The 22497-nt window shown below is 39.5% G+C and overlaps 1 protein-coding gene across 2 annotated transcripts in view; it reads right to left on the bottom strand.

The window, feature by feature from the left end:
- sardh (sarcosine dehydrogenase) overlaps positions 1–20193 on the bottom strand; it is a 44668-nt gene extending 24475 nt beyond the window's left edge. The window contains exons 1-11 of one of the 2 annotated variants that reach the window (XM_085359719.1): positions 20099–20193; positions 19857–19976; positions 19031–19220; positions 18433–18569; positions 18032–18210; positions 16649–16828; positions 16121–16244; positions 15804–15904; positions 10343–10447; positions 5647–5776; positions 1199–1285 (exon numbers count right to left, since the gene is read on the bottom strand). In XM_085359719.1, coding sequence (XP_085215845.1) covers positions 1199–1285; positions 5647–5776; positions 10343–10447; positions 15804–15904; positions 16121–16244; positions 16649–16828; positions 18032–18210; positions 18433–18569; positions 19031–19215 — 1228 coding nt within the window. In that variant the 5' untranslated portion in view covers positions 19216–19220; positions 19857–19976; positions 20099–20193. Of the gene's footprint in view, positions 1–1198; positions 1286–5646; positions 5777–10342; positions 10448–15803; positions 15905–16120; positions 16245–16648; positions 16829–18031; positions 18211–18432; positions 18570–19030; positions 19221–19856; positions 20055–20098 lie in introns of those variants that run through there. The other variant, XM_085359718.1, reaches the window with a different exon arrangement.
- Positions 20194–22497: the final 2304 nt, after the last annotated feature.

The following is a 22497-nucleotide window of genomic DNA, read 5'->3' as shown; positions in this document are numbered from 1 at the left end:
TGGGTACGACAGCATTGTAACCACCTCTATTCACACAGGCAGGTTGTGTTTCTATGTAAATGTTGAAAAGAAAATGTAATGCCAACAGTCCCAAGCTCACTTTATAGTTATTAATTACCAGAGAATAACAGATGGGGGTCGGCCTCTCACATGAGGTTGTTGAACATTTAGCTTTTTGCTCACTGAGCTGCCATGAATTAATAATCCAAACTGATGACAATTTATTATTTTTATGAGAAGAAGCCTATTGGCAAGTTTTACCACTGTTTTCAGGTATAATATGAGGCAGTACTCGAAGGACGTGTTAGTACTCTGATCAGGGTGGTGGACAGAATATTTCATGGTTAAGTGGTTGCGGAATAGAAAAGCAGTGGTAAACATCAAGGACCACTCATTAATTTGCAGCGAGTCAACTACACCTCTGAAAGAAAAGAAAATACAGAAGAGGGAGGTCTGTGTAACATATGAGTGTCGAGATGCCCACACATCAGGTCTTCACTTCACTGCGTCTCCCAAGCGTCTGTCAGGACTGCAGAGCCGGATCCCATAGTCTTTTGCTCTTGTGCAGAAAAAAAAAGGCTTTGTCTGAATTGTCTTAATGCTTATGGTGATTACTTTACCCTTTACGCCCCCTCTCTCTGTTTTTCAGACCGCTGAGATCCTCGCATTCCTCCTTCTCTAATGTCAGTAGAAACATCCCTGAGTGAAGTAATGGAGTTACTCGGGTTGTTTCTGTGTGTGCCTGCGTGTATGTGTATGTTCTCGATGAAAGCTGAAAAATGAAAACCACTCTATTATTCATTTGTGCCTTGAGAGACTGGTGAAGGCTAGGTCAGAGTCTAAGAAAAAAATTCTTTGGCCATTTCCCTTATTTTCTTCATTATTTTTGCCCATTTGTTTTCTAAGAAGATTTCTTCGACCTTTGTCACCCCTTGAGGAATCATTTCATAGAATCATTTCATAGATTCCTCAAGGGAAAGCTATTAAAGATGAAGTACTTTATAATAAATAATCAGTGAGTGCAGTGTATGTATTGTTTCTTTAAGGCAAAGTTGATGAAGCTAACCATTTAATCTAAGATGTCTTTGCACTCTCTGGGATTCTCGCTCACTCCCTGCCTGCCTCCCTTCCTCTCTTTTCTCACCTCTGACTATTTTATTTCTTCAGACTGTCAGTTGTCAGCTGACGCAGAACTTACCAGCACTGTTGAAGCCACAGCCCAGGAAGAAACCTCTGACCTCTGGTGTTTCTCCCATCAGAGGCTTATGGTCTGCTGTGAATGACTCTGAAACAATAACAAAGAGAAACTTTGTGATAAAGGTGGGAACAAAATGTTTCTATCCAATTCGTCACAGGAGTCAGTCTCAGCTCCTGTGGTAGCTCGAATAGGATACAGTCCACGCATGACCCAGAATTGGATATGCAGAAGAAAAAGGACTGATAGATGGAGGTATGGAGGCCTATCCCCCCCTATCTCCCCCTACCACCACTTCCCCTGCCAGTGGCGGACTCCCTCAGACATCGGTGCGTTGGTGGTTCTTTGTGTCCGGGGATGGGCGTCCAGGTACACACCGGCTCACTCCTTGGCGGCCGCTTATCGGGGCCTGGAGCCTGGGGCTCGCTCGGGCCACTTCGGAGGTGGGGTCACTCAGGCACGGCTGGCTGCCGGCGGAGCTCACGGGCGCGTCACTGCAACTCCCCCTGGCTTCTGCTCCGCGGCTGCTGAGTGAGCCCTCATCTGGGACTCTCCTCAGCTCTTTCTGGGACAGTGGCGCGGCTGCCCCTCTGTTGGTCTTCCTTGGTCTCTTGTGTTCTGGGGGCCTCTGGATGTCTGGAGTCTTGATCTCCTCCATACCTGCTTCATGCCCTGGAGGACGGGGCTGTGGCCCCCCCACACCCTCTAGCAGATCATTACATGAAGGAACCTTTTAAAAAAACAAGCGCGTCCATGCTCACAGGTGTACACACGGGTGATCACACCCACAAACTACACCCTTTTTGGCTCCTACCTCAAAGCACACTGTGTTCTGTTGATCTTATGTGCTGCACAATAATGTTTAACATTTAGTATTTACTGTCATATTCCCATATATCATTGTGATGTTGTTTATTCTATTACTCTTGTTCTCTTCTGCTTGTTTTCTTTTTTCTTTCTCAGCAGGTGATCCAGGTGATCGATATATGCATTTTTTTTTCTTTTTTTCTTCTTTTTTTTCTTTTTCTGCTCATTCTGTTGGTTTTTGTCTTTTGCCCTTCTCCCCCGTCCCTCTTCTCAGCTGTTTCTCTTTCCCTCTTTCTTTCTCCCCTTCTTTCCCCCAGTCAAGTCTGTCCCGTATTCAGCAAGTGAAAATAAAATAAACAATAAAAGGTGAATCAAATGGACCATTACGGCAAGGCTGGGATGGTCAATTTGGTAAAGTAAATCCATTGGGCATCTTTCTTTGCCTTTAGACAACAATTCTGATGGCAAAAGAGCCAAACGGGACAGGCAAAAAAAAAAAAAAAAAAAGGACTGATAGATGGATATTTGACTACTTTGGCTATTTTATCAGTGTCATCTCTGGCTTTGGGTCATTCCATGCCAAATCATCAAATGTTGAGAAGATTTTATGCTCATCCATCTCCAGTTTGCCTAAAAATTAGAGATGGATATTTTTTTTGGTATGTCTGAGCATGAATATCTCAAAAAGTACAAAAGATGAAAGCCTGAAATTTTCCCGGACCTTTCTTATGAATCAGGGTCTGTAATTTTGAACAGAGAGATTTAAAAAAAAGTCACAGTATTATCTACTCAAGATATGAAGAAAAACCCCCCAAAAAAAAGTCACTTATGCGAGCACACACTAATAACAAACATCACGTTGCATACATACAAATACTAACATTTTCTGAAGTGTATATAACCCAATTTCACAATAATGCAGAATAAAGCAGGTAGAATACTTTTTAATATGAAATTCCTTGTCACAAATATGAAGAAGGAATCCAAATTTCATGCTGCATTGAGTAAACATGACAAAGTGTAAAACAAAAATATCAGTAAAATAATGTGCTCAGTAACAATAAATATCTGCATATTTTTCATTTTGATACATACTCTACCTACCGTTTCCAGATCTGACGCCCATCAGAGATCTTATAATTCAGGGTAAGCTTAAAATACTAAGAGGCGATAACAATGCAAAGAACCCAACAAGTACTGATGTAAGACTTTTCAAATATGAAAATAAATATAGCACAACAATTCAAAGTAGTTAAAACGGGATTAGTAGCCTCTTTCACGTAAGTAGCAATGTAAAGTTGCTGTGTCCACTTGTGATCTGTATTCCAATGCAAGACCCTAACCCCCTAACCCAACCCAAATCCTAATGCCACAGTTGCTACAGGCAAGCAGGAATCAGGCAGTTGACTTCCAGACTGAATCCTGCAAGAATCGGACGAGACTAACTACTGATATTTTTGTCTTTGTGATACAACTTGTCATATTTTCTCAATCCATTGTGAAAGTTAATTGAAAATAGCACTTTATGACCATGAATTCGTGTTAATCTATTCAAAAAGTTTCATTTTGCATTATTCTGAAACTCGACTATAAACCATTCAGAATTCTAGTTTCCTTTTGCAATGTTTTATTAGTGTTTGCGCAAATATGGTATTTTGCAGGGCAGCTTGATTTTGTGTTTCATATTTTAAATAGTCATGTTTGATATATCTATCCAAAATCTCAGATCCTGATTCATTTTTACAAAACGAAAGGCCAGTGAAAAATTCAGGCTTTTGTCTTTAGTAGTTTTTAAAATATTCATGATCAAACATGGCAGCAGATCTTCCACAAATTAGATGATTTAAAGATGTGATGTCTTCAGTCTTAACATGATATCAGCAGTCTGAGCGCCGAATCATCTGACATGTTAGCGGATATAATAAGAAATGCGTCTCTATATTCGGTGGACAATCTGACAGTACAGGATGTGTTAGTTTTGCACAAGATATAAAAGTGTGGGGAGGAATTGTGACAAGGCTAAGGCTCAGAACTTTTCATTTTAGTTGGCAAGCCACCATTTATCATTTAGGTTTGGTCAGGCTTGGTCCTCTGAGACTTTAGAACAGCTGTGTGCAACACTGAAACTTAGCGAGCCGTTTGTGGTCAGTAAATGCCTCCTAACCATAACGGCAGGCTGGCTGTTCATTAAACCGTAATGTCTCCTTTTCTATTTCCACTTGCGTTAAAAACCACAGATTGGATGGGTGGTTTTGGAGAGCTGGAAGTTGTTTAAAGGCAACTTTAGCCAAGTTCTGCAATGCAATAATAACTTTTTCAAAAATCCAATACACGCAAACTTTAAAACTAACAATGTCTTATGTAACAGAGAAATTGCAGCAGATACATTAAGATATCAGTACTTTTATTACTCAACTGAACTAAGCCAAAAGAAAGACATTTTCTCTTACATACCTACAAACACATGCGTGTGAATACGTCTTTTAGCAACATTAGACTAACTGCTGAATATTCCAAAAGAAAACACCGTAAACCTTTAACTCAATTTTCCATACTTCTGTCTATATAAATAAGTCTCTCTGAGTGGTGAATTGCACATACTGATGGAACTCATAATATTCGATTTATATTTGAAATTTCTCCTTCATTTAGCCTGCTGTATCCTCATGGAAATGCCAAAGGTGCCTTAGTAACTTCTCATTTCTCGTTAGTAACATTTTCTCACTCTGAAAATGTTTTGTTTAACGCAGCAAGCTTATCCAGTAAACATAAAATGAACTTAAAGCCAAGGGCACAGATAAGAAGAACAGACAGCTTTTCAGACTTCTATCTTTATTTTTTCTTCCATCATTTCGTCTTTATTTCATCTCTGTAAAATTTATGTTATCAATTATTATTTCCCTTTAACATTTTCTTTTTTGTATGTTTGCTTTTTGTCAAAGTTCCTTCTAAATGTCTTTTGTACTTTCATTTTATCACTCTGTTTTACTTTTCTATCCTCACAAAATCATTCTGATCATTATTCCAAACTGCTGCTCCAGGCTAAAATAATGAAAAACTCAAATCAGAAACCACAAAGCATGGCTACAGACCAGCTCACATAACCAGCTGGGCAATGTGATATTACCTGCACAGGAAGTCAGGCTCGAGCTAATCAAACTATCTCCTCTGCAAACATGGCATACAGCTCGCTAGTTTACATATTCATGGGCAACCACAGTATGCATCCAAAGTGTTGTGAAAGTTGCTTGTTTGCTGCTGTAATGCATAAGGATTTGTAGGGAAAGGCATGGAGGAATTGCTCAAAGATTAATGCTTCTTTTGAACTAGTGCTTGTATGTGTGCATGATTGCATTTTTCCTGTGGGGATATATATGTCCGCTTACACATAGTCACAAATAGATGCCCTGCTTTGTTTTTAGGGACATAAATCCCTGTAATGTTAAACACATATCTACATCTTAGCATGTAGACTTTAAGCTTAAGATTAGTGGAAGGGTTAATGTTAGGAGGTTGCAGATAGAGTAAGTCTCCAGGAAACGACCTCAGTAAATGTAATTCCCCATGAGGTGATGGGAACACAACTGAGCATGTGCGTGTGTGTGTGCGTGTGTGTGTGTGTGTGTGTGTGTGCGCGCGCGTACCTGGTCCACAGACAGTGGACTTAATGCCAGTCTGTTCCAGAGCAGGAACTCTGTTGACTGCACCCTCAATATGTTGCATAAAGACATCCCAGTCCAGATCGAACAGGCTGAAGGCGAACTTATCAGACACCTGGGAAATATTGAAAAATAAATAAATAAATAAATAAAGGCACACTGATAATAAATGACTGGCTTACTTCCAATAACCTTGAAACCTTGAGTAACCTTAAAATAACAGCACACATTTACTTTCTCTCTTTTACCCCTAAAACACACCAATTTTGAAACGAATTTTCACACTGAAAATGAGTTCTGTTTGAGGAAGACACCAAATCACATAAATAGGGACCACATCTAATTAGAAAAATTGAATTGAAGATTTTTGAGAAAATGCAAATGAGCAGTAAAACGAGCACTGAATAATGGTGCATTTTAATATTTTTCCTTTTCTTTGTGTGTCTTTGTAGGCTACAGTCAGCACTACTACTGTGATGTTCAATGCTGATGTACCACCGCAGTGCCAGTGTCAAAAATACTGCTGTGCTCTTTTATCCTCTTCATATGTGACTGGAGGAAGCAAGGCTGCAGCCACAACACATCCTGTAGCATCTGTTAAATCAACTCTTCCTCACCACAGAAACATCTGTCAAATCAGCCCTTCCTCTCATCTCAGTATCTTGTCCAAGCTTTAATTTGCTCCAATCTGGAGTTCTGTAACTCCCTCCTTTTCAGCCACACCAAAATCCAGCCTTTAACTCCTACAACTAATGGCCAGCAGCACAGACGACCCCCCACCCCCCACCTTCCCATCAAACACTAATCTGGCTGACTCAGGGCACTCAAAGTGGAAAGTCCAGCACACCAGAGCTGTCCAGCAATTTTATCAGTCACGTATTTCTCTCTCAATTCCTGCCCTGATTCACTCTTTCATCTACTTTTACTTTACTTTCCTCAATTTTTTTAATTATGTAACAGACATGCCTAAACAAAAACAAAACAAGAACACTGGATAACAATATCAACCCGTTTTTATAAATGTTGAACATAAGTGATTAAGTTAGATAGATGGTTATGGTCTACAGTCAAGTACAGAGGACGTACTGAAGGAAATTCCTTTGGCTTCACAATTACCATCTGCTGTGACACTCTCAGCTTCGATTAAGACTTTAATGTCATATGGATGCCTAAGCTGACAGTAGCTGCTTTCATGTGAACAAAGAGTTCTGCACTATTACCGGGCATTGACACTCAACTGGGGTATCTGAGAAGCAGATACCTTTGTCCTAGGCACCACACTTCTCCCAATCCTTCCCAAGCCATCAATCTAGCTCATCTTCAATCACTCCGCTTCTTCTATTCTCCACGTCTCCTTGCTAATTCTCCTTTTGGTATCTATTCTTTCTTCTTCCACTTGCTTTAAGACATCAAAGCTGCTGCAGAACGAGAACAAAGAAGCTGCTTCCGCTCAAAGAAATCCTCTAATATGTAAAAACCACTGAGGAATCTGCAGACAGGCAGCCAGCCAGCCAGAAGGACAGAAAGCCAGGAAGTTAGGTTGACAGGCAAAAAGATATTATCGGTGACCTGCAGAAAACGTCTAATGGCTTTCATTACTTCTGAATAGTATAAAAGACCAAAGTCTTAAAGAAAAAAAACAGGCATAAATCAAGAAGGAATGCATGACGAGTGAAAAGTTTTAAGTATCTAATGCATAAATGCATGCCACCAAACCTCCTGCCAGCCCACTTAACAAACTGCTCTAAAAACCTGTCCTTGAGAGAAAGTACAAATCCATTAAGACCAAGACCACCTGTCAGTTCAAAGGCTCTTAAAAAGATCAATCTCCAAAGTCAAACTCTCTCTAAAGTCGGTCTTTGCATGGAACATGCAACTGCTTGCACAATGACTTTTTCTAGTTGCCAAAGTGTTGTTCGAATAATTAGTCTTCAGAGCCTTCAGTTCCTTTTACAGATGTACTTTGGTTTTAATGTTCCAATAAAACAAATTTCACCCCAAGCGGAGCTAAAAATACAATGTTTGTCAGGGGTTGTGCTAAAAGAATGAGTATGAGGTAATTAAAATCCAATAGACTTATCCCCTCTTGAGCACTGTGCTCATCACTGTGCACATTAGAAATAAAATATATGTGGAGTGTGGGCAATAAGACTTGCAACAGTTTTATTAATGGATACAAATATAGGACTAGTTTTTTCCTTTCTAAGTATAGCTTTCTGTATAAACTTTCTAGAGAAAAATAAACTTTCCAAAAGTGTCAGCGTTTGATCCCTTTTTTGTTTCATTATTTGCATCAAGGTTAATAAACTTCGCCTTCGCGTAAGTGACCTGAAGGCACTGGATTTGATGAAATCATCCAACAAAAGCCAAAGATTCCAACAGAACTTGGGGGGGGGGAAAGGGAATCCTGTTCTTTCCCTACTAGGTATACTATACCTACTCCTGTGCCTTCAGAAGCATCATAAACACAGTTTGTTGCGCTTTCCTTTATAATGGCTACTCAAGTTTTTATACTTAAAGTCCAACATTTGTAGCTTTGTGTCTTTACAGAAAGATGATAAGAGAATTGATATTTGTCTGTCATATTAAAAACCTATAAAGTCGACCCAGTAGGCTGTAGGAATATTTAAACTAGAGATGGCACGATACCACTTTTTTATGTCCGATACCGATACCGATATCATAAATTTGGATATCTGCCGATACCGATATGAATCCGATATAGTGTGTTTCAACAAAACAGTTTTTTTTTAAATATCTTGCTGCATTTTGTATAAGTTCATACTCAAGTTTAAAACAACAACTACACTAAAGCTATTCTGTTATACCTGTATGCAAAAAAAATATTTCATAGTTCAGCAATACTGATCAATCTAATAAACTTAAACCTACACCATCCTCCCTATTCTGGTATTTTAAAGAGTACTTAGCGTAAATATTAAGCAACCTAACTAATAGGGTTCCAACTCCCAGCAACAACAAAAATAAATAAATAAAAAATAGGGAACCACCCCTCACGCTCCACCTCATGATGCTTAATCGACGTAATCAACCTTAATTTGATGCAGTGTGAAAAAAAATGCACAGAAATCAATTATTTTTCAATATATTAAAATATTAAATAGATTCAACATCTTTCTTCAACAAAATTGCAGACTGCACAGATGGTACCTTCCCAAAGGAAAAAGTACTATAGCTTACTAGGGTATATATATTAGACTTAATAGTTACTATATACAGTAATGGACTTCTATTCATTTTGCATCAAATTAAAACTTTGGGTGTCAGATAATTATTTATTAAAAGCTAGACATTTTAAATGAGAATAAGAAAGAAAAGTATGTCTTTCTGCTCCCCTTTTCCCTGTTAATGCCCTATCGGCCCCCCTGGCTAAACTTTGCTAGATCCGCCCCTGCACAGTTACCAGCCGTCAGCTACGTAGAAAAAGATCCTGGAGTAGAAAGTAATATTAAATACATTCTAACAACAGCTGATCAAGCTTAAACGTGCTGCTGTTGTTTAGCCGCTGGTTTCCTCTTTCTGGTGCAAAGTGGGCCAAAAACAAACCAGAGACACGGACTCCCGACAGAAAAGCCGATCAGCTGATCGTTAAGCAGTTTCATGATTGAAGTAGCAGCCGGAGAGGCAGTCGCTCCATATATCGTTTGTTAAGCTTAACGCAGGAATGCTTTACAAACATTCAGAGATGGACTTACACACTTGCTTTACTTCTCTCGGGGATAACTTTGTCGGAGATGAAATGCCGGGTTGCTAGCGAAGCTCCACATGCTATCCAGACCACTACAGGTCCCGCATGCGGCAGCCGCTCTATCACGTGATGCATACTGCTAACGTTCTGAGGCGAGTTACGGCGCGTTGCAAGTTTTGTGAGGTGCTTTCATGATATTTAATGGATCGGATTACATTTTTTATTTTTCTCCGATATCCGATCCAGTAATTTAGGTCAGTATCGGACCGATACCGATACGTAATATCGGATCAGTCCATCTCTAATTTAAACAGAACCAGATTAGTGGCTTACTGTTGTTCTGTATTCAGGCTAAGCACACATAAACATCCTGAATTCAGCTTCCTAGACAAACAACTAAAACATAAAAAAAATAAAATAAATAGGATACATATATTAAAACCAAGTCTGAGCATCCTGCAAACTATGGGAGAAATAGCAAAATTGGAGTGTAAAAAGATGTGATCATAAAGAATGGAAGAAAACTGCTAACTGTTCTTATAGTACCTCCGTCTTAGTGCTAAGCTATGCAGGATGGTCACAAACTATCAGTCTTTATATCAGTTTTTTGGAATAAAACAAATAACAATTTCCCCTGAATGTTAAATATTTTTTACAGTTTTCCTTTAAAATTAACACACACACACACACACACACACACACACACACACACACACACACAGAGTTTTGACTGCTGTTATGAATACAGTTTGACCTCCAAACTAATACAGCAGAAAGTAATAGACAAGGTAAATAAGAGATGAGGTCAAAATGACACATGAGAAGTATATAAACTGGATGAGTTTATTCAGCTTCCTAATTAAAGTATTTGATTTTTTTTGTCGAGCAAAGCTAAATCTTTTATCACAGCACTCACTGAAACGAATAGAAAGAGAATCTGACAATTAACCTCAGGATGACATTCAAGCTTACCTCATCCCAGAAGATGGGGTTTCTTTCATAACCGCCCACAGACAGAGCGTCACCTTGAAGGCGCAGGTACACTGACGCATCATGGTCCCTGACATTTGGCATGTTCTGGGAAGATGAAAGTGAACGGATCAAAACACGAAGGAATGAGAACACAATCAGTTAAGGATGGTTTTTATGAAAAAAAAACAAAAAGTAATTTTATTACCAAATAGTTGTTTAAATTCTCCAAGTTCATAAAAATCTACATTCACTCCATTGAGTGAATTTCTTCATCGCACATCCAATTCAGGGTCACAAGAGCTCAGGGATGGATGGGATAGGCTCCAGAGACTGAAATCCCAAAGGCTGTCTAAAGCAGAGGTCTCCAACCTTTTTTGCGCCACGGACCGGTTTATGCCCGACAATATTTCCACGGACTGGACTTTAAGGTGTCGCGGATAAATACAACAAAATAAAACTAGTACCGGTACCGAAAAAAAGAAGATTTATTCATAACACACGTGAAAAGACCCAGGAAGACCGAGTAAACGATAAAAACAATAACAAAATAACGCTGAAAACCCTGAAAACCATACATTTCACACCTGAGCCTCAACTCTCATGGCCCGGTACCAAACAACTCACGGACCAGTACCGGTCCAAGGCCCGGGGGTTGGGGACCGCTGGTCTAAAGCTATTCATAAAAATTTTAAATTGCTAATAATTTCTTTATGTTCTAAAGGAAAATGGAAAACAGGTGCAGTGACTTATTGAAACATGGACAAGAGTGAGTTTCCTTGTCATTCTAAAAAACACGAAGCTGCTGCCACAATCTTTCCAGTTGATACTGCATGGTGGATTCAAGTGCAATTATAATTCCATACGTTTTGACAACATCCCCAATACCATTCGCTGAAATGCGAGCCTCCAATTTGTTTTAGAGATGGATGTAGACACTTACTTTTGTCTCTCTGTCCTGACTTCTTCTGTACCTGCTGACAGCAATTTGTCATCGCTCCATAAGCTCTGTTGCCTGTGATTTTTGGTCATGCTCCTGTTTAATTTGGCATACCTCAACCTTTTCTCTTATATTTCCCTTCTTTAACAATGGCTTCTTGACAGCCAAACTTCCACTGAGACCATTACTGATGAGGCTTCGGCGAACTAAAGGGTTAGATGCATCTCTCAGGTCCTGTGTCAAGTCTTTGCTGGATATTTCCTACTTCTTAAGTACATGACTTTCAGATACTGCTCATCTCCTGTAGATAGTATTGGCCTCTTCTTCACCAATTTTTAAGAATACACTGCACATTATGTCAGCATTTGCCAGGTTTTCAGCTAATAGCTTTTTGGGAATCACCTTGTTGGTGCCAAAAATACAGTTTAATTCCTATCAAAATGTTATCTTTGGCATTTTTATTGATTTTATGACCTCATGTGTTCTTGCAACAGGCTGCTAGAAACAAAGCACCTAAAGATACAATTTAAAATGTGTCTTTGTTAAGTTGTCTAATATATGTGGACACAATACTGGTTAATCCCTAGAGTTTGATACCTTTTTAATGCTTGAGTGATTAAGTGGGTTCAGTTGGTTAAGTGGATTAAAAAAGAAGAAGAAAAAATCTGGAAATAGTCAGATAAAAGGACTGGATTAAAAAAAGAATGAAAAACCAGTCAAGATTTTTTTTTAAATGTCTAAAAATCCTACCTTAAATAATTATAATAAAGTCTGGTTCCTTGGAAGCTGAATATAAAGACAAGTGCACTTTTGTTTAGTGCTACATTTTTATAAGATGTTAAGAGCTGTACAAAAGGGGCATCACAACATGGGACTAAAAAACAGCCTTAAAAATGTTTACAGCAGCAGTCGTCCATACAATGACTTATCTTAATAAACCAAAGCATTTCTTTATGCATCACAGCATCGTGTCTAACATACCATGTAATCATTTCATTGTGTTCTAATAAATATTTATGCAAAAATGTTCAATAAATAGTTACATTTTAGGTATGTTGTCTCATCTGTATTCACGTCACTATGGAGGTCTTTTCTACCCACCAACTGGTTTTCCGGGTAAAACCAAAATACCAGCGAACAAGCTGACATTTTAAAAACCGCTCACTCCAAATAACAAAAGCCAAACTGCTCATTTCCCCTCTCTTGTGCACTGGGTGCAGCTGCCAGCTTCCTTCATGTGATCAATACTAAACATTGCACTACCTTCTGTCCTTCATGTATTCACACAATCTGGTATGGTTTCTTTTCCCCTTACTTTAAAGCCACCACAGCCTCCCAGGAGGTTACATGTCACACAAAGGCACACAGATGACATGAAATGTTTGACCTGACAAGTTGGACACTCTGGTGGGAACAGATTTCCTGACATCCAAGTGTGCGAGTGTGTCATTTTGTGTGTGGGCTGACGTCTGTGAACGTGATGTAGCAGTAATGCTGGTTAAGCTCCTCTTAAACTACATAATACAGGGGAGCTGACAGACCGCCTACAACCACCAGCCTCGAGAAGATGAGCACAGTCATGCATGTGTACACTAATTTAATCTAACAGTCGTAAGACTCGCAATCACAGAGATACAGTGAATCATGTGAACATCTGTTATAAAGTATACACACACAGGGGCTTCCCCAGTAGATGCAGGTTCACATATCATCCCATTAATATAAAGATACACACAAATTATTCTGTTTACTTTTCTATTACAAATTATTGCAAACAATAAAACAACAGTCTGGGCCATCGCAGGCTGAAAATCTGTTTGGTCATAGTGCCCCCTACTGGTTATATAACCTTAATGCAGACAGAATTACCCTCCTCCACCTTGAAAAACTGTTTATAAATTAGCCATTAAATACACACCATCGTGCAACAGTTGCCACCAAGTAGCAGTGAAACAATACCATAATATGTCTGGTATTTATGAAAGGAAATGAGTTATTTGAAACATTCGCCCGCTTTTGGCAAACAATCTGTTGTTTTTCACGTCAACTCTCATGAGAGTACGTCGCTGTGGTAACTAACCCCTGGGGGAAACACTGTACAGCATACATCTTTAATGACTTCAAAAAAGGAAAGAGAACTTGGTGCACACGTTTGAATTTAGTTTGGATGTTCTCTAATCTTCTGCTCTTGCTCTTGACGAAGGCGGTCGCACTTTTCTCCTCTCCTCCTCTTCCTTAGCTTCCCTGCTTAGCCTCTTATGTCCTTGTCTAGTCTCGTGTTTTTTGTATTACTTTTCCCTGGAACACTCTCTCACAGTCTGTTCTCTAAAACCTAAAAGAGGAATTATGGATTGGATCAACTGGTCCCTAAATGCAATTGACACCCCTTTCTCAACGAGAAGTTTGGGCTTGGGTGAGCCTGAGTGCTGAAGATATCTACCTACAGTATTCGGAGCCATGGTAACAGGGTTCTGGCGAATCGGAGCTGGCTTGGCCCTGACTTATCGAAGAATTAAGGAAGGAATCAAACTGATCTCCCTGTTGGAGCTCAGTCTGGGGGGAGTTATTTTTTTCTCCTTATCTTTCCTCGTGTGGTGCATTTTCCCATTGTTATACCTCTCTGACCTGTCTTCCCCATGTGATGTTTTGTGTAATGTATGTATGGTCGGAGGGTAAGATGGTGCCGCCATTGCATGCAATAGGTCGGCAGCCTTATGAAATTTCCCCTTGTGGGACTAATAAAAGGTATATCAATTCAATTCAATAATCCACACGGTAAAAAATACACATACATTTACTTAAATCTTTTAATAAGTGGCGCTGAAGGTTTGACAATATCTTTTAACTTGACAAGGCCAGCACTCACCGCTCTTTCTTGGTCGGCATTCTCTAAGTTCTCAGATTGGCTTCACTGTGGACAGTGAGCTGGTGTTCCAGCAGTTTCCAGTTCACGACAGGGTTCCTGGGTTGTTCCTAAACACCCTTACCAATTTTTTTTTTTACCTGAGGGTGACAGCTTGGGTCTTATTCTAGGCCTCAGTGACACATGAGAAAAACTTTTACTTATGTACAAGTTGTGTTACTCTACAATTCTCTTTAGATCTTCACAGAGTTCCTTGGACTTTCCCATTATTTTGGGTATTAGTCAAACAAGTGAGTGCTGTCAAACAAATCCACTTTATGCTGGTAAAGAGAAACTAACTTTTATAGTCAATCATGATCACTAATGAGAAGTTAATAGACCTTGGCCTCCTCAAGTTAAACGACATTGTAGAACCCTCAGCACCACTTCTTAAAAGATTTAAGCGAGTGGATGCAAATATTTGAGCCTATATCCATACTTTACTGTGTGTGCATTAGAGAAAATGCTAAATAGATTTAAACTTATGCACCTACTCTATTCTATAGTTGCTCTCACACTGTTACACAACACCAGGGCTGTAGCTGAAAGAATACAAATTAAAGTATCCTAAACACATTAACTATTAATTTAACAGAGTAACAATTATAATCTATCAGATTTTCTCATGTTTTAATGACAGAGAACTGATATCCTGTGACCAAAAACACTGACTGTAAGTAACAGTCAGTGTTTTTGGTCACTTTCCTTTCTGGGTTCACAGAGATTAAACTTTATCAGTGTAGTAGATCATTTCCAGAAATACAGATTAAGGCACTTAAAACACACAAACACACACAGTGCCTTTCCTCTCTGCACTGCAGCAGCTTTGTTGCTTACAGCCTGTACCATGCGTTTTACTTCTTCATACAGCATTTTGCTAAAATCGTAGTTTTCTCTTTCTGCTGCCAGCAGACCTGTCCATGTTTATGATTGGTCAGACGCCCCTTTCATATGAACACAATCCTAGCTAGACTCCAAAACCCTGGTTTAACTTTTCAAGTTGATAAACAGCTTTGTGTGCCCACTTATCCTGATTGCTTCACTATAATGTTGGCAAAGCCAAATAAAACAAAGCCGGGCATGTTGAACTTTCTTCATGATTCCCCCGGAGAAGATTTGGTAAACCTATTAAAATCACAGTAACTTGCTTTGTAAAAAGGAAACTCACAAACAAATTAAAAAAAAATGTATTAAAATGAAACACCTCTTTTATTCAATGATGTCTTAGTAACACAACATTGTCAAATGCAGCATTTACTGCAAATAAGTTAAAAATGTAAACAAAACGTTAACTTTATATTTTTGTAATATCATTCGGGACGTGGCTTTAGGAGGTAGAACGGGTTGTCATTTTTCATACATCTTTACAATTTTTGTTTGTCATTTTGAATATTTATGATGTAAATCTGCAATGCTGCGACTTTAAGAGGTATCCATCCTCGACTGCTTTTATGGACTTCTTCAATCCTTTTTTGCCCTCCTGCTGAAGATTTTTTTTAGGAAAGTCTTCCTCATTTAATCAAATGGTCTAAAGGCACGAAGGGATCTACAGGCTGGTAAAGCCTCTTGAGGCAATTTCTGACATTAGCTGATAGCACTGACTCCAGGAACGGTGGTCATACCTGTATGCCCTCGATTCTCTCTGTTACCACATAGGCATGATGCATAGCAATGAGAGGAACCTTGACTCCGGCCATTTCTCCCAGCTTGGTGGCCCACACACCTGCGGTAACACAGAAAGGCAAAAATGTCATAAGTGTGTTACCTTTAACACCAAACAAATATCCTTAAAAAGTGTATGGATTTTCCTTTGCTCATTGCGATTTCACTTTTACAGGATACATTTACATCAGGAGAGCAGTTGCAGGTTACATAAAGACTGCTTTACACTGTGTTACATTTGTGGATTTGTCATCTTTGAAAAAGAAAGCCAGCAAACCTGCACAGTTCACCACACAAGGTGTCTCAATGGTTCCGTGTTGTGTCTCCACTGCCTTTACCCTCTTCACACCAATATCATCAGTTCGCACTTGAATGCCAGTTACAGGACAGTTTTCGATCACCTGATTTAAAGAATGGAAAACTGAAATGCTGTATGCACTTTTTTCCATGCAAGTACAATGCACAGGGAATCAGTCGAGTAATATTACAGACGTATAGATGTCCGACTGGAGAAGCCTCGTATTTACTTATTACTACAGAGGAAAAGTAACGGAACGTGAGTCATTTGTGCAAAGCTTAAGAATGTAGTGTAGTAGTTGGGCTGTTCACAATATAAAGACATGCAAAATCAAAACTAATGTGTGTGTGTGTACACACACACACACACACACACACACACACACACACACACACACACACACACACACACACACACACACACACACACAGATTGAAATCTATGGGTAGAAACAGAATAAAGCTGGCCATCAACTAAAGAGGCATTTAGCAGATCAGTAGACATTACCGTGGCTCCTCGGGCAGTGGCTGCCCTGGTCAAGGTTGTGCAGGTACCTGCAGGGTCCATGGTGCCGTCTTTTGGAACATACAGTGTTCCATAAAGATCATCGACATTCATCAGAGGATACAGGTCCTTCGTCTCAGCCGGTGAAAGGACATGGGACTCAATACCATAAACTTTGCCCAGCTAGAAAAAAGAAAATGGGGAGATGACGTGTTCAATGTAAATATTACTTTAAAGGCACCTTTGTTCCAATTTCAAATAAGTGGTTAGAGAAAAATCTGCCATCATTTTAAATCATATCAAAGTCTTTATCTTCATGATAAAGCAAACAGAAAGACTCTTTTCAATACTGTAACTATAAGTTGAGTCTGCCGCTATGGCAGCATAGCGTTCTGTATTAGTTTTATAATATGCAAAGGGAACAGTAGTGTTGTTTGTGAACTTTGAAAATCTAACACACACAATTAAGGTAAATTAAGTTTTTTTCTCTCTCATGTACCTCATGTTAAGCAGTAAAAAAAACTTTTTTAGAAAACCCACAATCAATTTTACATTTAAAAGCCCCAAGGAGGAGCAGCAGTCGAATGTTTCATGAACTAGAGTGTTCCCTAAACACATCCTGTAGAGGCCATGTCTGTAGTGCACACATATTAAGCCGATATGTCTTGTTCTTTGGTGCTTTTGACTTCAGGATCCTTTACCTGAAGAATAGAATTATTTATGAGACATTACTCACCAACAACTATCTCAGTCTCGGAAATATTTAGTACATTTACATGCATAAAAAAAGATTTCCCTGTTGCAGATGGGTAAATGTGCATAAATATATACATAAAATCAATCAAACTGATTTACAAACTCAAATACTTTGAAATGAAGCGTCCTTTTCTTGAAGCACTGTGAACTAAATAGAAAACAAACAATTTTGACTAAGGATAATATTTACTTTCATCTTGTCTAATTGCGGTCACAGAAGTACTTGCTCCATCTGAAGTCTTTGTGTGTTTGTGTGACTCCTTTTGTATCCCAAAAAGTTAATTCTGTTCATTCGGATGCAGCGTTTTTAGCAGAATAAATGCTTCGTCACTCATCCAAGTTGCTTCTTCAAGTCTGAGCTGAGCGGAGATTTCCCCAACCTTATAAACAGTTCACTTGCATAATGATTGAAACTAATGACTGAAACTAGCACCACTGACGAACATTGGGCTGTGAGGTCAGTTTCCTCATCATTAATATGAAAATTGTCATAAGCATTGATCAACAACAACTGATCAACAGACTGATCAATGAATACAAACACATTTTCATGTGTTTTGCCTCTGTTTACTGAACAGTGAATCTATGCTTTCCTAATAATGTTCACAACCAACATGTCTCTGTCTTTACCGACATGAGGCGCTTGTACTCGTCAAGTCTTTGCTTGTTGGAAGCAATGAAGAGCCCTCCGTTCTGGATCCAGCCTGTATGGAGACCCGTCTCCTCCTCTAGGTCTTTGCTAATCACATTCCTGGTGTGGGCCAGGAGCTCTACCTCAACATCACTGGGTCGCAGCTGCCACAGGAGGCCTAATAAACAGAGGGACACAGGAGTGCAAAAAACTTAGTGGACATTAGTGAGCGTCTCGCACATCACGCACATGCAGGTGAACACACTTGATAATAATTACTACACAAAATTACCAAAGAGTGCTTAATTTACTCTTAAAACTTCTTATTAGAACGCTGCTATTAAAGTAGGATGTATAACTTCAGGCAAACACAGCTCTCTGTACTGTTACAGACTGTTACCTGCAGTATGCCAGGTGGTGCCAGCAGTCAGTCTGTCTCTCTCCAGTAGAACTACATTAGTCATTCCCATTTTGGCCAAGTGGTAAATGGTCTGACAGCCCAGGCTTCCTCCTCCAATCACCACCGCATCAGCTGACCTGAGGCAGGAGGAGGTATATGAAAAGACTAAAAAGGCTGATGCTACTCTTGACATATGAAGGTAACCAACCAGCCTGTGAGCTAGCACTAACTTATCAATTCACAAGTGCAACACAGTCCCTTTTTCTTTCCCCCTGCTTCCAATCTTTAAACTACAGCAACAATAATGACCAATAACTCCTTTTTTTAAATTAAACGAACAATAAACACTCTTGTTTTGATACAAACCTTTCCCAGTGCAAAGTATCAACAGAGCATCTATATTCTGTTCAGAACTTGTACATCACTGTGTCCATTCCTCCATGAACTAGTTTTTCTTCACAATCACGTATTAATCCACCACTTCAACCATTAGATTAGTCAGCTGTTTATGTATAAAGTCACTGCATATAATCTTAAGAATATATTTCTGAAAAACATTCCCACACAATCCATTTATCCATTCAAAACCCAATCTAACCTGGGTAATGGCTTAGTGGGTCCTGAGGAGGCTCCATCCTCCTGTTTGAGTGTCTTCTCGTAGGGAACACTCTTTTCCTTGGTGGGCTCCGAGCTGTAGGACCGAGTGCTTGTCCGGCACAGCGGAGAAAGAGGAGGCCTCACTGCTGAGAACACTCGCCAAACTGCGCTCCTAAGGAAGGCCATGACCCCTGTGTGCAGTAAGACAACACAAAGGGACATTTTAAGTTTTAAGTTGTAACACTCAAGGTTTCAGAACAAAGTCATTATGTACAAAAACTCTTTTCTGAAGTATTTTCTGCTTGTTCTGGCTAGGATTTGTTTTGTTTGTTTGTTTGTTTGCAACATTTTGTACCCAGTGAAAACCATAATAACTGAAAAATAAATGTAAATAACTTTATTATACTCAGGTTCAGGGGAATTTACGCAAATTTGCGCAGGGTTAGTAAATCTAGTGGGCAAGACTTGGCGGATCGAGTATATAATGTTCAGCCACGTGCAAACACCAATAGTTTGACCAAACAAGGATTTCGGAAAAAACACTTTGGGCACCTGGGCGCAAAAACGGCAGCACATTCACCACTAAATAACCCCGCACTTAATGCGTATTACAAAGCTTTTAGCGGGTAAATGTGCAATTTATGCAATAACGTACAGAACGCGATGCACAGAGTGCGCTCGCCTGGAAACGACAAGTCTCAAAATAAAAGAAACTACATTAGCAGTTCCAGGTAGCAACGTGGCGTGAAGTTCTGCGATCTCAAACAACGGAGCATGCAAATTACATAATGCAGCAACTTTTGGATGTACATTCATGTCGCACTTACGCTCGATTCCGCTTGTCCAAGATTGCCCCGGAAACACACTCGAGGAAAGAGGTAAGTAGTGAGAGGGGCTGCTTCCAGAATTAAGGAAGTGGGTTTATGGTGAGAAACGGTCAAGTAGTTCTGCAGACCAACGAGCGACAGATAGGATTATACCCAAGCAGCCTAGTAAGTGGTGGAATTGAGCAACAACACATGACACTTTGGAAACGCCAGAAAAAGGTTAAGTAGACTTGACCAAGTACCTCAAATGAGTCAGCAGAGGTTCGTGACTTCGCTGGTTTTGTCCCATAAACATAAGTATGCACAAAATACCTCCTATGTGAAAATATTCAAGAAAATATATAATGTGCCAAAAGAGAAACATTAATGTCAATTTGCTGTTTGTTCTGTTTGTTTGGTTCATGAATGTGTGGGTGTCTGTATTTCCGGGAGGCTAGGGTAACAGCTGCTATTGACAGCCCAGTGATCAAATCAAGCAGAAGTAGGTCATCACATATATGTTGAACATGTGGAGTTTGTCTGTGTGAGGCATTTGACTCAGTGTTGTGGGGATGCTGCAGTAGGACAGGGGAAGAAGAAAAAAACACTTTAAACCTCAAAAGAAGGCTCCTTGCCACACTGAATGATTCAAACTTTGGCTCCAGACCCCTGAGACATCTGTAGTTGAAGCCTGCCAAGCTGACCTCATGATTCCCCACCTCCTAACCAGCAGCCAATAAAGTGCAAAGTTTAGGTCCCTCCTGTGCCAGGTGGTTCTTTCTAGTTTAGACAGCTTTGAGCTAGACTGAAGCTGAGTATAGGAGCTGTTGCCAGCACTGGTATCTTATGTATAAGAATCTGAAACGAAGAAAGTGGACCACAGCTACCTTTGAACTTTGTAGATTTCCTTAAACTAATTTTTTATGTGACTGAATAACAGTGTCTTAAGGACAGAGTGTTATGTCCACGTGTATTTGTGTGCACGCACATGTGTATGCTGCTATGCCAGCAGATGCAGCAGAACACTGAGCTGTAAGCACATAGATTGTATATAGTGGCTTCTCTTCTCTTCCTGTGGTATGTGGCAGAGTGTTCCAGAGAGAACCAGATAAACTACTGTATATGCAGACAGCTGGGGTGTGCTTAGAGGTAAATGTGTATGCTTTGATACAGACTTGGGTATCAAGTGCTGGTGTACTTAGAAAGACAGAAAGAAATAGATTCAATCAGACTCAGAATACTTTACTAGGGGAAATTCTTTTTCGTTACAGTGCTCCATTATAAACAACCATTAACAAAGACAGACAATACACTAACTAAGAATAGCACAATATATACAGGCATATATATACATAAAGGTCACTTATTAATAACAAACCTGAGTCAATAGCTAATAAATGGTTTTTTTGGGGGGGTTTTTTGCCTGTCCCGTTTGGCTCTTTTGCCATCAGAATTGTTGTCTAAAGGTAAAGAAAGATGCCCAACGGATTTACTTTACCAAATTGACCATCCCAGCCTTGCCGTAATGGTCTATTTGATTCACCTTTTATTGTTTATTTTATTTTCACTTACTGAATACGGGACAGACTTGACTGGGGGAAAGAAGGGGAGAAAGAAAGAGGGAAAGAGAAACAGCTGAGAAGAGGGACGGGGGAGAAGGGCAAAAAACAAAAACCAACAGAACGGGCAGGGAGAAAAAAAATGCATATATCAATCACCTGGATCACCTGCTGAGAAAGAAAAAAGAAAACAAGCAGAAGAGAACAAGAGTAATAGAATAAACAACATCACAATGATATATGGGAATATGACAGTAAATACTAAATATTAAACATTATTGTGCAGCACATAAGATCAACAGAACACAGTGTGCTTTGAGGTAGGAGCCAAAAAGGGTGTAGTTTGTGGGTGTGATCACCCGTGTGTACACCTGTGAGCATGGACGCGCTTGTTTTTTTAAAAGGTTCCTTCATGTAATGATCTGCTAGAGGGTGTGGGGGGGATAGCTAATAACTGTTACATGAATAGACTGAGAAAATATTTTTTACGTTTGTGTCGAGCCCTTCATTTTTAGAGTGCTCTCAGAAGTTATTTTCACAGCAGAGAGAAAGCTGTCCTTTACTGGTAACTTGTAAAGATGACAAAGAAATAAAAGAAGAAATTATCAGCTTTCATGGTGATATGCACATACATTTTTCAGTATCTCAGAAATGGCAGTGTTGACTTGATTCCCCCATTTTCAGCTGTGTAAGTTAACAACTGATGGACAAGTTGTCGTGGAAGTGTCTCACCCTTTTGCACACAATGTTCACAGATGAGAGATGAGCAGGTGTTCTTTCATGAGAGGTTATTTGGAGGCAAAGCCTTCACGGGATTCTGTGTAGCCCTGTGAAAAACTAATAATTTTCAGAAGCACCTTTAGCAGCAATAAGTGGAAGTAATCATTTTCTTTATGACTTTATCATCCTCTCACATTGTTGTGGAGGTATTTTGGCCCACTCGTCTCTACGGCTTTGCTTCACTTCATGAAGGTTTGCAGGCATTCGTTTTATGAACAACAGGACTGTGCAATATGGCCAAGTACCTCTAGTACCTTCCAAAGGACATCTGTCCTAGAAGTCTTACAGTTTGTTCAGATCCAATTTTTCAAATCTGAGCCGTC

The sequence above is a fragment of the Diplotaxodon limnothrissa genome, linkage group LG7, assembly GCF_057381915.1.
Source record: "Diplotaxodon limnothrissa isolate DT_005_m linkage group LG7, D_limnothrissa_male_GT1.1, whole genome shotgun sequence".
In the NCBI taxonomy this organism is placed as follows: domain Eukaryota; kingdom Metazoa; phylum Chordata; class Actinopteri; order Cichliformes; family Cichlidae; genus Diplotaxodon; species Diplotaxodon limnothrissa.
This window is presented reverse-complemented; position numbering and strand designations above follow the sequence as displayed.